Raw genomic sequence first — 17299 nt, 5'->3', positions numbered from 1 at the left:
CCTCTGAACCTAGTTGATTACTTTTAGCTTTGATAATGCTCTGATGGACCACAAACATACACTTGTTTGTACTCTGAAAATTTATTTCATTTAGTCTGAAGCTGCTAGCTCATGTAGTTCATAATTTCTTAATTTCTTAGGTCCACATGAGTTATGAAACAGATAAACCTGCTGCATCAAATATAAAAACCTGTGAATTATGTAGTATATTGAGTGTGTATTCATTAGGACTTTTTACTTAGGTGAGTTTCTCTTTGATAGCTCTAGAATCATCAGCTGTCATTAGTTGGTCATTATAGCTTGACTATAAGAGATGCACTTAATCTCTGGCTCCTGGGGTTGCTGTAGAAGTCAATATTAGGACAAAATAATTTCAAACGAAAAGTATCTGCCCTCTTTTCTCCAAGATGGGAACTATCTAGGATCTTCTAGGCACACTCAGCTAAATCCCATATGATAAAATTTTATTGACCAATTTTTCTTTCGGTCTTTGTTGTGCACACTAGGATGCATTTTAATAGCTTTATTAAGGTATACTGTACCATAAAATGTACCCTTTTAAGGTGTGTAATTGAAAGGTTTTTTAAAGTAAATTTACGGTTGTACAGCCATCATCAAAACACAGTTTTAGAACTTTTCCATTGACCTAAAACAATCCTTTGTGTCCGTTTGTAGTCATTCTTCATTCCTACCGCTAGCCCCAGGCAAACACTAATCTCCCGTCTGTCTCTATAAATCTGCCTTTCTGGAAATGTCATATATATAGAAGTGTACATATGTTGTCTTTTGAATCTGGCACCTTTTACTTCGTATAATCTTTTTGAGGCTCATCTGTGTTGTAGCATGTATTAATAGGCCCTTTTACTGCCAAATGAGATTCTTTTGTATGAATATACTACATTTGTTCTGTTCACCAATTGATGGACATTTGGGTTGTTTCCAGGTTTTGGTGATTGTGAATAATGCTGTGAACATAGAATGCACTTTTGAAGATGACTCTATGGAGTTGCCTTAGTGTAGGGTACTCTGGATGTAAAATTGGATGATGCAAACTGATCATGACTATCATGGACCAGAATCTGACCTCACTAGCAAATAACACAAATTCAGTACTGTTTTGTTCCCCTGTCCATAGCATAACCCTTGTGAGTCTTGATTGGTTAACCAGTGCAGAAGCAGCTCAGCACCAGTAGTCTTTGTTTTTAAGTTTCTTCACAGGAACCGAAGGCCAGTTGTTGATTTAAATACTTAATGACTGTTACATGTAGACAAAACCCTTCTTAGGGCCCAAAAGATAATATGTTTGTTAGTGTTTTTTGTTTTTTTTTTTTTTAAGGGAAAGCTAATATGACTTTTTTATACTAGTGGTCTTCTTCCTAAATCTGGAGTTGAGGATAGTCTTATTTCTTAGAAGATCCTTAAGGGTACTTCTGAGTTTGGAGCTTTGACACATTGGAAGATGGATACAGAGCATTTTATAAACTGGCAGGATGACATGTTGATGAGAAATCCCTAAGGTTTGCAACAAATCTAGGTCCTTTTGGACTTGTGAGCTGATCTGGTTTGGAGGTAGCATTCTACCAGAGCCATTCAAAAGTACCTCATGCACTGCTGGAAATACTCCACATCTGCGCACAGTGGAGTAGCCAAGCTGTTGAGTATTGGAAGTGAGACTAGTTTGACTGAAGAACATAATTTTTATTTTCTAACATTTTAATTAAATGTAAATAACCAAATGTAGCTAATGCATACTGAATTGGATAGGACAGTTCAGATAATTTTTATTAAACTGTCACAAATCAGTTTTTAAGTTTCTGTCACCTACATTCTAGATTCTGGATTTTACTGTTGCTTAACTTTGGAAAATGTTACTATTTAGCATGTCTTTCCAGAATGTTGCTTTCTTAATTTGCTTTTGTGATTTGTATAGGTGGCACAGGAATGGCTCAGCTCTCCAAATAAAGAGAATTTCTATCAGTTGCAAGTACGAAAATTTCCTGCCGATTATATAAAATACTGGGAGTTTGTGGGTAAGTTTTTTCTTATTTATGCAATTTGGAATATATGATATAATAACATTTCTAATTAAGAGGAGATAGCATTATTTGAATTTAAGGGGACACAAATTTTCTAAGCTAAATTTATGACTTCAGAATATGTTTAAAGTCTTAATGAGGATAGTTACTGGGAGAACTATGAATATAAAATTCATGATTTTTTTCCACTCTGTAGTTAGAATGCTACAGGCTGGATTGTCAGTGGAGGCTGGGGATGGGAGAGAGGGTGAATGGAGGGGATTGGTGGGGGTGTTGCAGTAATACAGTCTTGATAGATTCTGAGTAAATCTTCCTGGCATCTGTCTTTTCATTTCATGATTGATCTGAACCACATACCACTCTTAGGTCCAACTTATAAATACACCAAACATTCAGAACTCTTTAAAATAAAATGAATAAATCCTCTTTTAACCCCAGCCCCCATCCATCCTACTCTGTAGATATGCTTAAGAAAAAAAATGAACGTGTGTATATTTTGAACGTGTGTATATTTTTGGAGAAAGGTACTACATGTTCATTGGAAAACATTTAGATGTCAGCCAGCCAATAAACATTACCCACAGTTCCCATTATTCAGAGATAATTCCATTACCATTTTGGTGTATATCTTACTGCCAGACTTTCTATTTAACCCATATGGGGAGAGAGTGTGTATGTAATGTGGGATCATTTTGCTTATTTTGTGACATTTTTCATTCATTCAGCAAATACTGTTTTTATTGATTTGATAGTAGATGATTCTTGATGCAGCGTATGTAGCTGTGAAGAAAATGTAAAATTCCTAGCTTCATGAAGTTTATATTTGATTTATTTTCATGTAATAATTGTAATTATCTTTTCAGAGTTATTAAATAACTGTATACAGTATTTAATAGTTGTAGTTATCCCGTTATAAGCATGTTCCATAGTTCATTTAACCAATCATTTTTGTTTAGACATAAACATTGTTTCTAGTTTTCACTATTGCAAATACTCTGAGTAAATCCCTTTGTTAGGTCAAACCATATGTGCATTTTAAGACTTTCAAGTCATATTGTCCGTGCCTACCAAAAAGAATTCCATTTTCATTTCTGACATCAAGCTATAAGGATGTGCACCTCTCTTGTTCAGTAATTTAGACCTTTTTTTTCCCCCAGTTCTATATGTGAAAAATATATCCCATTTAAAGCTGGTGTTTTTGTCCCCAAATGTTACTGGTTCTTTGTATTCTTGGGGTTGTGGGAGTAATTGCCTGTTTATGCCCTTCCTCCTTTTATTCTATCGGGAGATATTGTTTTCTTTTTAATTTGTATGCTTTTTTTTTTTTTTTTTTTTTTTTAAAGATGGGGTTTCACCATGTTGGTCAGGCTGATCTTGAACTCCCAACCTCAGGTGATCCACCCGCCTTGGCCTCCAAAGAGCTTAGATTACAGGCGTGAGCCACCATGCCTGTCTGTGTTTTTCCTATAAATTGATAGTTGGATCTACAGAATTGATCCAATTCAGGTTAAATTTTTAGTATTTGTTTTTGGCAAAGCTGTCTTATAGTTGGTGATATGTTCCATCAGCAGCAGCAGCTACGTGATATCTAGTTTCTTTTTCTGATAATCGCAGCTGTTTGTACTTAGTCATTAATTTTGTGGAGGTGGCAAAATGGTGATAATTTAATCATTTCATATTAGCTGGAATACTTCTCTAGCGAGAAAATTCTCTACTTCTACTATTTGGTTACTCATTAGTATAGTTTATAAAGAAAAGGCAGAATAAATACTTGAATCTTCATCACTTTTCAAAATAATGAGTTTAATTCACTAGTGGGCCAGGTGCGGTGGCTCACGCCTGTAATCCCAGCACTTTGGGAGGCCAAGGTGGGGAGATCACCTGAGGTCAAGAGTTCAAGATTAGCCTGGCCAACATGGTAAAACCCCATCTCTACTAAAAATACAAAAATTAGCTGGGCATGGTGGCACAAGCCTGTAATCCCAGCTGCTCAGGTGGCTGAGGCAGGAGAATCGCTTGAACCAGGTGGGAAAGGATGAAGTGAGCCGAGATCACACCACTGCACTTCAGCCTGGACAACAGAGAGAGACTCCGTCTCAAAAAAAAACAAAACAAAACAAAAAAATGAACTAAACATATTAGCCATTCATTTGGAGTTGTAAAAACCTATTTTGAACAAAAAACTCAAAAATGAAAAGAAATAGAAAGAAATGTTAAAAAGGAAAAGGACACAAAACTGGCTATTACTACAAATGGAAAAAACAGTAACTCGACAGTGGAAAAGCATGAGATACGACCTCAACAAAGTGATGGAAGTTAGTATTGCCAGCAGTGAGATTTATCAACGTCGTGTACCTCCCGATCTGACAGACTGAGAAGAGCACAACATTACTCATATGTTTTTCTTACCAAAAATGCAAAACCTGAATTTGACTCCCAAGGAAATATCAGAGAAACCCAAACGGAAGGACATTCTGCAAGGTAACTGGACAGTACTCTTTAAAAACATTTAGGCCATGAAAGACAAAGAAGAATGAGGACCAATCTGTCCTAGACTGAAGGAAACTAAGAAGACATCACAACTGAATGTGATTTGTGATCCTAGATTGGATCCTGGAGCAGAAAATAGACATTTGTGGGAGAACTAGTATGATATGAATAAGGTCTAATTAGCTCTTAGTTTATACCAACATAAAACCCTGGTTTTGATCATCGTTCTGTATTTATGTAAGATGTTAACATTTGAGGAAGCTTGGTGAAGGTCATAGGAACTCAAATTTTTTAAAAGTCTGAAATTATTTCAAAATAAAAAGTTAATTCCTCCAAGGCAAACTCAACTCCACAGGATTCTTCATCACCTTACTCCATTTCATGCAACTCCTTTCTCCCATAACGGGGGAACTCTGCCTCCTAACAGCAGCTTTCTTACACATTAGCTCTATTTTACAATACACAAAATCATTTAAGAACTATTACTACTACGCTAGTTCTACAACTAAGAACAAATTTCATGAATTTTGGCTGTTCTTGTTGCCCAGGCTGGAGTGCAGTGGTGCGATCTCAGCTCACTGCAACCTCCACCTCCTACGTTCAAGCAATTTTCCTGCTTCAGCCTCCCCAACAACTGGGATTACAGGTATGCGCCACTACACCTGGGTAATTTTGTATTTTTAGTAGAGATGGAGTTTCACCATGTTGGCCAGGCTGGTCTCGAACTCCTGACCTCAGGTGATCCACCCACCTCGGCCTCCCAAAGTGCTGGGATTACAGGTATGAGCCACCGCGCCCAGCCAAGGCTACTATTTCTAAAAGTACTTGTATCACTATATATATATATATATTTTTTTTTGAGACGGAGTCTTGCTCTGTCTCCAGGCTGGAGTGCAGTGGCGCAATCTCGGCTCACTGCAACCTCCACCTCCTGAGTTCAAGCGATTCTTCCACCTCAGCCTCCCGAGTAGCTGGGGGACCACAGGCGCGTGCCACCTTGCCCATCTAATATTTTTGTATTTTTAGTAGAGATGGGGTTTCACTGTGTTGGCCAGGATGGTCTCGATCTCTTGACTTCGTGATCCACCCACCTTGGCCTCCCAAAGTGCTGGGATTACAGGCATGAGCCACCACGCCTGACCTCAACTGTATTCTTAAGGGTTGCTTTTTAAAATTTATCTTTGCTGATTTAATGGTTCAAAAGTCATATATATGTAAAAAGTATACTCTAGCACTATCAGTTCCATTTATTTATTTATTTAGAGACAGGGTCTTGTTATATTGCTTAGGCTGGAGTGCAGTGACTATTCACATGTGTGATCATACACGCTACAGCCTCAAACTCCTGGACTCAAGTGATCTTGCCTCAGCCTAATGCATAGCTGGGACCACAGAGGCACCGGCCACTGTGCCCAGCTCTTTTTATCTATTTTATTGTGTGTATGCATTCAGAATTGTCATTATCTTCTGTTAAACCAAAATACTCCCTTTTTACCTCAAATAAAGCTTTCTGGGCCCGGCATGGTGGCTCATGCCTGTAATCCCAGCACTTTGGGAGGCCAGGGCAGGAGTTTGAGACCAGCCTGGCCAACATGGCGAAACCCCATCTCTACTAAAAATACAAAAATTGACTGGGTGTGGTGGCAAGCGTCTATAATCCTGGCTACTCCTGGAGCTGAGGCAGGAGAATCGCTTAAACTCAGGAGGCAAAATAAAGGTTGCAGTGAGCAGAGATCGGCCACTGCACTCCAGCCTGGGTAACAGAGCGAGACTCTGTATCAAAAATAATAATAATAGAACGGGGTGGAGCGCAGCCACACTGGTACATCGAGGGGAGAGGCAGCTGCCGCGATAGACGTGTTCCTCATGATCTGGCTCCACAAGACCACCATCTTTAGGGACACCAAGGAGTCCAGCACAGTGTTCGAGCCGAAGCACATTATTGAGAGCATCCTCAAACAGCCGCTTGACGAGCAGCGGCTGTACGAGGATGACCAACTCTTGGATGATGGCAAGACACTGGGCGAGTGTGGCTTCACCAGTCAAACAGCACGGCCACAGGCCCCAGCCACTGTGGGGCTGGCCTTCTGGGCAGATGACACCTTTGAGGCCCTGTGTATCGAGCCGTTCTCCAGCCTGCCCGAAATGCTCGATATGATGAAGCCCCAGGACTTGGGAAGCAGTGCCAATGAACAAGCAGTGCAGTGAGGACCCCTAAGAGGCCCATTTCCCCCCAATAAAAGAGATTTGGGAGTCAAAAAAAAATAGTAATAATAATAATAATGCTTTCTGCCTTAATGTCTATTTAGTTTGATATTAACAGAGCTAAGTAAGTTTTCTTTTATTTGGATATGCATGGTTATCTTTCACTTACATGATTATCTTTTATTTACAATCTAATCCTTGTTTAGGTGTATTACCCGCTAACAGCATATAGCATGCCCAGATTGGTCTTGAAATACCATTTTCAACTAAAATATAGCAAGGCTCCTTAGAAAACTGTAAGTTTATATATGGAATAGAAACAATATGTATGATGAACTTGGTACATCCTGTCATAACAGACAGCCTCAGAGCCAGCTACAAGAAGCTGACTACAATGGACTGAAACACAAGTATACCCAATCCATGCACTCATAGTTCTTTTTTTTGAGACAGAGTTTCGCTCTTGTTACCCAGGCTGGAGTGCAATGGCGCGATCTCGGCTCACCGCAACCTCCGCCTCCTGGGTTCAGGCAGTTCTCCTGCCTCAGCCTCCTGAGTAGCTGGGATTACAGGCACGCGCCACCATGCCCAGCTAATTTTTTGTATTTTTAGTAGAGACGGGGTTTCACCATGTTGACCAGGATGATCTCGATCTCTTGACCTCGTGATCCACCCTCCTTGGCCTCCCAAAGTGTTGGGATTACAGGCGTAAGCCACCGCATCCAGACTCATAGTTCTTTTTTTAAGCTTACTTACCTATTTACTGTTTCATCTTTCATTTGTATCCAGTTTTGGCTGTTAATGAATGAAGTGGCTATTGAACATTAATGTACAAATCCGAATGGACATATGTTCTATAGTCTCTTGGGTAAATATAAATGGAATTGTCCTGTTTAACTTTATAAGAAGCTGCTAAACTTTCTTGAAGAAGTATACCATTTTATATTCCTACCAGCATTGTATGAGCATTCCACTTGATCCATTTCCTTGTCCACTTTTTGTTTTGTTGGTGTTCTTTTGTTGGTGGTGTTTTATAGACGAGGTCTTGTCATATTGCTCAGGCTGGTCTCAAAGCAGTCCTCCCACCTTGGCTTCCCAAAGTGCTGATATTACAGGTGTAAGCTACTGTGCCCAGCATTGGTGTTTGTAATTTTGATGATTCAAGCGGGTGTGTATAGTATGTCATTGTGGCTTTAATTTACATTTGTAGAATGGCTAACAATGTTGAGCATATTTTTACAGATTTACTGGCAATGTACATATCCCCTTCGTGTATCTTTCCTCCATTTTTAGTTGGATTGTTTGTCTTCTTATTTTTACTTCTCATTTTTCAGTTCTTTTTATATTCTGGAGACAAGTTATTTATCAGCTTTATATATTGAAAATATTTACTCTTAATCAGTGGACTGCTTTTTAATTTTCCTAATAGTATCTTTCAAAGAGCAAAAGTTTTCATTTTGATGGCATCCAGTTTATCAGTGTTTTTCTTTTATGGTTCATGCTTTTTATATCCTAAGAAACTTTTACCTAACCCACAGTCACAATTTTCTCCTCCTCCTTTTTTCTTTTCCTTTTTTTTTTTTTTTTTTTGAGACAGAGTCTCGCCATGTCACCAGGCGCTAGGCTGGAGTGCAGTGGCGCGATCTCGGCTCACTGCAACCTTCGCCTACCGGGTTCAAGCAATTCTACTGCCTCAGCCTCCTGAGTAGCTGGGACTACAGATGTGCGCCACCACGCCCAGCTAATTTTTATATTTTAGTAGAGACGAGGTTTTACTATGTTGGCCAGGATGGTCTAGATCTCTTGACCTCATGATCCGCCTGCCTCGGCCTCCCAAAGTTCTCCTCCTCCTTTTTTCTAAATTTTATAGTTTAATTTTTGTGTTTATGTTGATGACCATTTCAATTTTATTTTTATATGTGACATATGTAAGGATTAGGGGGTGTTTTGCTTTTTTAAATGTAGAAGTCAGGTGCAGTGTTTCATGCTTGTAATCTCAGCACTTTAGGAGCCCAAAACTGGAGGATCACTTGAGGCCAGGAGTTTGAGACCAGTCTGGCAACATAGCAAGACCCTGTCTCTACAGAAAAGTAAAAAAAATAGCTGAGCATGGACTACACACACCTGTAGTCCCAGTGACATGAGAGGCTGAGGAAGGAGGATTGCTTGAGCCCAAGTGTTCCAGGCTGCAGTGAGCTGTGATCATGCCACTGCACTCCAGTCTGGGAGATAGAACAAGACCCAGTCTCTAAAAAAAATTAAAGCACTGTAAAAATAGGTGTTCAGACTTAGTGATCCTTCTTAAAAAATGTAATTTTCTCATTGTCATTCAGTAACTTGGCACATCCATCAGAATATCAGTTGACTTTGATTGTAGGTGTGTTTTTAGACACTGCATTTTGTTTTCTTTATCTATATAGCTGCCTTACACCAATACCACAGTGTCTTATTGTTGCTTTATCAAAAATACTGGAATTGGATAGTTTAAGCCTTCCAGTTTTGTTCTTTGTAAAAAGAAGTTTCTTTGTATTGTCATCAGTTTTAGAATCAAGTTGTCAACATTTATAAACATGCCCGCTGGTATTTTTACTAGGATTGCTTTGACTCTAAAGATTAATTTGGGGAGAGCTGATACTTAACATTATTGAGCCTTGGGCCTTGAACTTAGTACATTTCTTCATTTATTTAGACTGTCTTCAGTTTCTCTCAGCAGTGGTTTGTATTTTTCAGAGTATAGGGTTAGATTTAGCAGTTGGTACTGAACTTTATTCCAGTGCTTTCTCTGTTTTCCTAGTCCTGCTTAGTTTACAACCATCTTTTCCTACTTGTTTCAAATGCATAGAAGTTTCAAAATTCTTGTATGTACAGTCATGTGTCACTTGATGGGGATATGTTCTCAGAAATGTGTCAGGCAATTTCATTATCATGTCGATATTATAAGAAGTAAGAGTGTACTTATTTACAACAACCTAGGTGATGTAGCCTACCACACACCTAGGCTACCAACGTGTACAGCATGTTACCATACTGAATACTATAGATAATTGTAACATGGGGAAGTATTTGTGTATTTAAACATAGAAAAGATACAGTAAAAATATATTATAATCTTATGGGACCACTATTGTATATCTGGTCTGACCAAAACATCATTATGTAGTGTATAACTACTTGGATCAGTTTCTGAATTTTCTTTAGGGGTTTTTATCTACTTTGGCCTTATAGCAGTTTTAAAGAAAACTTTATATATATAATTGATATTTTTTATTACTTTAAGATTTTGATTGGATTAGATTACCATTTCAAAGTATATGCAGAGTCCACTAGTGCTGTGTACTTTTGAACTTAATACAAGGATTTGATTTAAGTTAATCTTATTTAAAATAATTCCATTTGAGTTAGATAAATTCTGATTTCTTGTTTCATAGTTTATCTGGAAGAATGTGAACTGGCTAAACAACTTTATCCAAAGGAAAACGATTTGGTGTTTTTAGTTCCTGAGAGAATAAGCGAAGAGAAGAAAGATACAGAGGGAAATGACATGCAAGATCTCCATGAATATCACTGTGGTTATGTTCATAAATTCCGCCGCACTTCAGTCAGTAAGTAAATAATGAGGCATGGACGAGAAAATGTCAGATACAAGCTCATCTTCTAATTTCCTTCTAAATTGTGTATATCAAGTATATTTGATATACATTACCAAACATGTTTTTGCTGTGTGATTACTTGCCATTCAGTCTCTTTTCTAGATTTTCTAGACTTACCTGGAAAAGATCCCATATTTATTTTTGTAATGTTCTATCCTTTTGTTACATTTATCTATCATTGTGTTTGCTATAAAGTGGACCATTTGCAAACCATCTATTGTTTCTTAAATTACATTTCATCCTTGGTTTTGTGGCCAGTCACTAATGAGATGACCAAACATAATACTCACTGTAAGGCAGCTTGAAGAATCTGCTTACATCACTTCCATCCATTATATGTCTCTCCCTAGGTAATGTCATAACAAAAATGTTAGCCTAAATTTAACAAATACCTGATGTATGCTAGACAATGAGACTTGTCTGTCTTATGTACACTTATAATCTTCCCCAGAGCCCTAAAAGGTAGTAGAAATCATTCCTTGCTCATCAAGAAACCATGGCTCAGGGATGTTAGGTAAGCTATTCAAGGCTGTCATCATTATTAAGTGGTAAGGCCAGAATTGAAACCTACTTTTGTTTGACATTCCTTTTCTTATGCCAAACTGCCTTTTTGGCATTGGTAACTTTCTTAGTCTTAATTATATGAAGAGAATAACATTATTTCATTATTTCGTCTCCTTTTTGCATGATATCTTAAAAGTAGCAATAAAGTGTGTCAGCATTATACTGCATTATAGCAGGTGTACCATGTTTATTTGTGTGATCAGGGCTTAATTCTGTAGAATATAGGATGCATTTAGAAGAGTTGCAACGAGGATTGATGGTTTACTCTGTGCTTTTGGCTCTTGCCAAATTTATAGTTCTAAGGCAGTCTCCTTCCCTGAACTCCTCATAGATCAAAACCGTCTCTCTTGGTGTCTCCATTTGGAAAGTGTTCGACATTTCAAACCCGCTAGTCCAAAAGCTAACACCTGATTTCCTGCCTGACATCTGCACTTGCTTCATTCTTTCCCATCTTGTTAATTGGGGCCTCCATTCTTTCAGTTACTTAGGCCAAAAACCTTGGGAGTCATCCATGATCCTTACTTCTCTCATACCTCGCTTCTAATTTGTCAGCAGATCTGATTGACTTTTCCTTTGCGATATATCCGAAATCCAGTTCCCACCTCTACTATTACATCCTGGTCCAAGCTATCGTTAACTTTTACCTAAATTACTGCAGTAACCTTGTAAGTGGTCTTTTTGTTTCTATACTTCTCTCATTGTAGTTATTCTTTGTTCTGAAGTAAGTAAGAGTGGTTCTTTTAGTTTGTGAGATAGAGCATGTTATTTCCCTACACAGAGTGCCCTATGGCTTCCTACCTGATCTGAATAGCATTCAGAATCATTATTATGATCTGCACAGCCCTATAAAATATAGCCCCCTTTTACTCAGAGTCGCCAAGCATTCCTCTTCCTGTTTTTCCTGCTAGCCATATTGGCCTTCTCCTTATTTCTAAAATATTCCTGGCACATCTCTATCTTACGATCTTTGCAGTTGCTGATTTTCTGCGTATAGCACTGTTTACCCCCTGCTAAGTGCATACTCCCTTACTTCAAGTCTGTGCTCAAATATTTCATCAGGAAGACCTTCCCGAACCAGCTTATCCACCTCCATCCGCATCACTTCCTCCCTTTGTCTGCTTTCTTCATAGCACTTAGTACCACCTGGCATATTTATTTGGTTGTCTGCCTCCCTTTTATAGAAAATAACCTTCTGGAGGACAGAACATTACTGGGTTCAGGAAGCAGTTCATAAATATTTATTGGGTAAATTATGCAAATAATATCCCAAAATATGTTAAAATACCTAATTATGTATAATCTTTTAAACTAGGCAGCATTATTCAGTGATAACTGAAATTACTTTTTCTCTTTCTTGATGATAGTGCGTAATGGAAAATTTGAGTGTTACCTTTCCATCCAGACTCAAGAGAACTTTCCGGCCAATTTAAACGAACTTGTGAAGTGTATTGTAATCAGTTCTCTGGTGACTACACAAAGGAAGTTGAAAGCCATGTCTCTGTTGGGTAGTCGGAACCAACTGGCTAGAGCTGTTCTGAGTCCAAACCCTGCGGACTTCTGTACAAAAGATTTACTAACTACAACATCTGAGAGAATTGTGAGTGTTGATTATATGATAGTAGATATGTCAGGATGTTAATGTCATGTCAGTATGTTAAAGCATCATATTTTTTAGCTGCTACATATTTCTATATGTCTACAACAAAGACATGTTCACGGTGAACACAGTTTAGTGATTACTTTAAAATTCCAAAGTATGCAGTTAGGTTAGTCAGTTTACTGCAGAAAAAGATACAGTACAGTAAGAGTCAAAGGTGTGCTGGAAGAGCAACATCAAAATGTTAGGTCAGCAGCCTACTGCCTACTTAATGTGCATTAGGTGAGAAGTCTCAGGTTTATGGTGTTAAAAATTTACATTTGAATGATTGATGGAGAATTGGCTGTTATTGTTGGAAATGCAAGGATGAAGTTGTCATCTGAACATGTGAAGCTGCATATACACTCTAGGAAATTAACACAGAAATGCAAAAGGAAACTAATATTATTTGTATACTATGGCTTTCATGTGCATTATCTCAGTCTATCCTCATCTTTTAAGAAATCCTAAATTTAATGATTAACAGAGTCCAAGGCTTAGGTTAGGAGTGTAGTGACCTAGCTTGTAAGTAAAAGTGAAGCTTAGACCCAGATCTGACCCTGAAATCCATGCTTTTTCCACTGTAACACATTGTGTTAGGAAATAAATAGTCTTGGAATGTTTTCACTAAGGAGAAAATTAACTAACGAAGGAATAAAGCAGAGTAAATAGAAGAAACGTTATAAATTAGTGAATGCAGTTTATTGTGATTATCTTTGTAAGAATAAGAAATAAAAATGCAGTTGTGGTATTTGTAAGTACTTGAAGTCTCAGACACTAATTAGTAATTAGTAAGTAATTAGCTTTCTTTCCCATAGTGAATGTGTTTTTTTAGGTTAAAGGTCACTTTGGTGTCTGTGTCTTGCCTGACCATAACCAAAGCTTTGACACATTAAAAGAAATTTGAACAGGTCTTTTTCATGGTCTTCCTTTCATATTCCACTTTCAATCTATATAAATGTGTTTTTTATATAGATTGCCTACTTAAGAGAGTTCAATGAAGACCAAAAGAAAGCAATAGAAACTGCATATGCTATGGTGAAACACTCACCATCAGTTGCCAAAATCTGTCTGATTCATGGACCACCTGGAACAGGAAAATCAAAAACTATTGTTGGCCTCCTCTATCGTCTACTGACAGAGGTTGGTATGGGTGAAGGCACTGATGCTGTTAACTAGATGCATCATTTTACTTTACTTGAGTTAACTAACATGTAAATAAGTATTAACATGCCTTTTCGTCTTCACTTTGTTGTGTTTATTTTTTATGTTGTGTGTAACTGTGTCAGAGAAAGGGGTGGCAGAGGGAGGGAAGGTTATGAGAAACAGAGGAAGAAGACTATATCTTATGTGAAACAAATCGTAAGGACTAGAATGTTAGTCTTCAGGCTTCATTATAGGTCACATCTACTGCTGTGAATGCTGGGCTACAATTTGGTTGGATTGTGGGGTTTTTTTTTTTTTGAGACAGGAGTCTCGCTGTCACCCAGGCTGGAGTGCAGTGGCACAATCTTGGCTCACTGCAACCTGCGCCTCCCAGGTTCAAGCGATTCTCCTGCCTCTGCCTCCCGAATAGCTGGGATTACAGCTGTACACCACCATTCACAGCTAATTTTTGTATTTTTAGTACAGACAGGGTTTCGTCATGTTGGCCAGGCTGGTCTTGAACTCCTGACCTCAGGTGATCCACCTGCCTTGGCCTCCCTAAGTGCTAGGATTACAGGTGTGAGCCATTGTGCCCGGCCTGGATTGAGTATTGATTAAATTAAGTGAATGATAAAGTAAAGCTCAGAGCAGTTATGACAGAATTTTATGCTGGAGTAATTTTAATATCAATGTAAGATGTAGATGCTTTTATTTATTTTTAACTTTATGAGAACTTTCAAAAATACATGGAAGTAAAGCCAAACTGTAAAGCTATGTAACAGACCTCACCCTTATTTTTTGTGTGTTTGTTTGGTATGTGTATGTGGCAAATTGTAGAACCAGAGGAAGGGGCATTCAGACGAAAATTCCAATGCCAAAATCAAACAAAACCGTGTCCTCGTGTGTGCACCTTCCAATGCGGCTGTTGATGAACTAATGAAAAAAATTATTCTTGAATTCAAAGAAAAATGTAAAGATAAGAAGAATCCTTTAGGTATGATACTTTTATGGATTTTTAATTTGTTTTTGTTTTCAATGTTAAGTGTGGGCAATTTTGAATAACAAAGGAAAGAGCAAGCAAGTCCTGGTAATAGCTTCTACTTGAATCTGTGGATTGTGAGTTCATTTAGCAAGTATTTCATTTAACATTTACCCTGTGCCAGGTACTGAGGTTTCAACAGTGAAGCCTTCAAGGAGACACACAGCCTAGTGAGGAAGTGGACAGGTCAGTACAGAGTGATAAGTTCCATAGTGGGGCTAAAATGTAGAGTGTTTCAGATGCATCAGAGGGACCCCGATTCAGTTGTGTGAGGGTTAGGAAGAAGCAGTTAGGAGTTAGCCACAGCCAGTAGAGGGATAGGGGATACTTAAGCAAAGATTGCCATTTAAAAAAAAAAAAAAAAGAATCAGGGGAAGAGAACCTCAGATGGTTCATGAGGTTCATAGAGTATTAGGTGGTGGTGAAAGATGAGGGTTTGAGTAAGCACAGGTTTATTGAAATGGTAAAAATAATGATTGTTTACAATTACTTAGTATTTATTATGTGTCAGTAATTCTCAAAATAATCCCATGAACTTGGTGTTAACCCTACTATTAGTATTTTTATAGGTGGGGAAATTGAAGCTTAGAAATGTTAAATACACTAGAGGGATAATTTTTTTCAGTAGAATTTACATAATAATGAAGAGCATTACAACAGATGATTCAGGGCACTAAAGTGAAGATGTGAAATTATTTTATTTTATTTAACCTTAACACTTGCTCTTCATATCACTCATATTGAGTAGTATAGTTACGGCTTTGTATTTGACTACTTTGCCAAGCTCATATGTCTCATCTTCCCTACCAAATTTAATTTTCCTTAAGGATACCTAACAGTACCTTTTAACAAGATTTGATTCATCAGACTCCAAATACAGTGGCTTAAATGTAATAGAAGTTTACTTCTCTTTTTTTATTCGAGAGCCCAGAGATGGGCAGTTCAGGACTGGTACCAGAGTCACTGGTATGATGACTCTGCCTTAGAGAGTCCTTGGAGACCCAGGCTCCATCTGGTTGCTCCACCATGTGGGACCTGCATGCTTTAGTGCACCTGTGGTCAGGATGGCTGCTCCAGTTCCAGCAAGCATGAGGAAAAGATGAAGAAGGGGCAGAGGGAACATACTAGCCATGTTATAAGGAAAGTTTCTAGGTCCTGCCAATAGCACCTATGCTTATTTTCTTTTGGCCACACCAAGGTATAAGATAGGCTGGAACATGTTATCTTTATTCTGAGGGATCACACACATTTTTCCATATATTACATATGTATTACCTACACGTAAAATTCATTTGCTCTTAAGACATAACAGTACGTTGTATGGTGGTGCATGCCATCATGCCCAGCTAATTTTTGTATTTTTAGTAGAGATGGGATTTCACCATATTGGTCAGGCTGGTCTCGAACTCCTGACCTCAGGTGGTTGCCTGCCTGGCCCTCCTAAAGTGCTGGGATGGCCTTGCTAGCTTTTATTAGGTAGAAGTGATAAGTACTTGCCTTATAGGGTTGTTAGGAAAAATATCTGAAATAATGTATGAGAAGTTAGTGGTGTAGTCTCTGGTGTCTAGTTAATTGGAAGTTCATATTAGCTCCCTTCTCTGATTATTAATGTATTTACTTAGAAATAGATACTACGTATAGAGACAGGATTTATCCACAGTGTCCTTATTAGTCCTTAAATGTGATTCTTATCAACAGGAAACTGTGGAGATATCAATTTAGTACGACTGGGTCCAGAAAAGTCTATTAATAACGAGGTTCTAAAGTTCAGTTTGGACAGCCAAGTAAACCACAGAATGAGTAAGTACTGAATATGGTCTATACTAGTATTTCCTCTATTTTGTTTGGTGGAAAATGACTTGGACACTAAAGGTAATTTGAAGGCTTGAGAATTAGTCTGGCTTTGGCAACTGATTTTTTCTTCTCATTGTGTTGTATATGTGTGTTGGTTAGAATTAGAATAGAATGTAATTTTTTATTTGTTATTTTTATTAGAAAAAGACTTACCTTCTCATGTTCAGGAGATGCATAGAAGAAAGGAATTTCTAGATTATCAGTTGGATGAGCTTTCCCGGCAGCGAGCTCTATGCCGAGGTGGACGGGAAATACAGGTATCTTTGCATTTCTTAAATAATAACTCAAGTAAACAAACTAGTTAACTTGTTTGGTTTTTTTTTTTTTTTTTTTTTTGGAGACAGAGTCTTGCTCGTAGCATGATTCTGGCTCACTGTAGCCTCAACTTCCTGGGTTCAAGCAATTCTCCTGCCTCAGCCTCCCGAGTAGCTGGGATTACTAGGACGTGCCACCACACCGGCTAATTTTTTGTATTTTTAGTGGGGATGGGGTTTCACCATGTTGGCTAGGCTAGTCTTAAACTCCTGGCCTCAAGTTGATCTGCTTAACTTGGCATCCAAAGTGCTAGGATTACAGGTGTGAGCCACTGTGACCCACCTAATTAATGAGAATTTAATGCCCTTTATTTATTGGAGAATGGCATGATTCATGTATAAAATTGTGTACTAAGACACTAAAA

The 17299-nt window shown here is 38.1% G+C and overlaps 2 protein-coding genes across 6 annotated transcripts in view; both read left to right on the top strand.

Annotated features, from left to right (window-relative positions):
• The window catches only part of SETX (senataxin), an 87223-nt gene that overhangs the window by 41515 nt on the left and 28409 nt on the right, over positions 1-17299 (top strand). For 4 of the 5 annotated variants that reach the window (XM_021674095.2, XM_021674097.2, XM_021674094.2 and 1 more), the window contains exons 11-17: positions 1931-2030; positions 10160-10333; positions 12310-12542; positions 13557-13724; positions 14565-14721; positions 16465-16566; positions 16762-16877. In XM_021674095.2, the coding sequence (XP_021529770.2) occupies positions 1931-2030; positions 10160-10333; positions 12310-12542; positions 13557-13724; positions 14565-14721; positions 16465-16566; positions 16762-16877 (1050 nt within the window). The remainder of the gene's footprint in view (positions 1-1930; positions 2031-10159; positions 10334-12309; positions 12543-13556; positions 13725-14564; positions 14722-16464; positions 16567-16761; positions 16878-17299) is intronic. The other variant, XM_021674098.2, reaches the window with a different exon arrangement.
• On the top strand, positions 6165-6789 carry LOC105721097 (elongin-B-like). The gene has a single exon (XM_064371703.1). It carries the CDS (start codon positions 6393-6395, stop codon positions 6732-6734), a length of 342 nt encoding a protein of 113 aa, XP_064227773.1. The 5' UTR covers positions 6165-6392; the 3' UTR covers positions 6735-6789.

Source organism: Aotus nancymaae, unplaced genomic scaffold, assembly GCF_030222135.1.
Source record: "Aotus nancymaae isolate 86718 unplaced genomic scaffold, 86718_ANA_hifiasm-v0.15.2.pri h1tg000158l, whole genome shotgun sequence".
In the NCBI taxonomy this organism is placed as follows: Eukaryota; Metazoa; Chordata; class Mammalia; order Primates; family Aotidae; genus Aotus; species Aotus nancymaae.
Note: the sequence above shows the minus strand (reverse complement) of the source record. Positions and strands in the feature narration are given on the sequence as shown.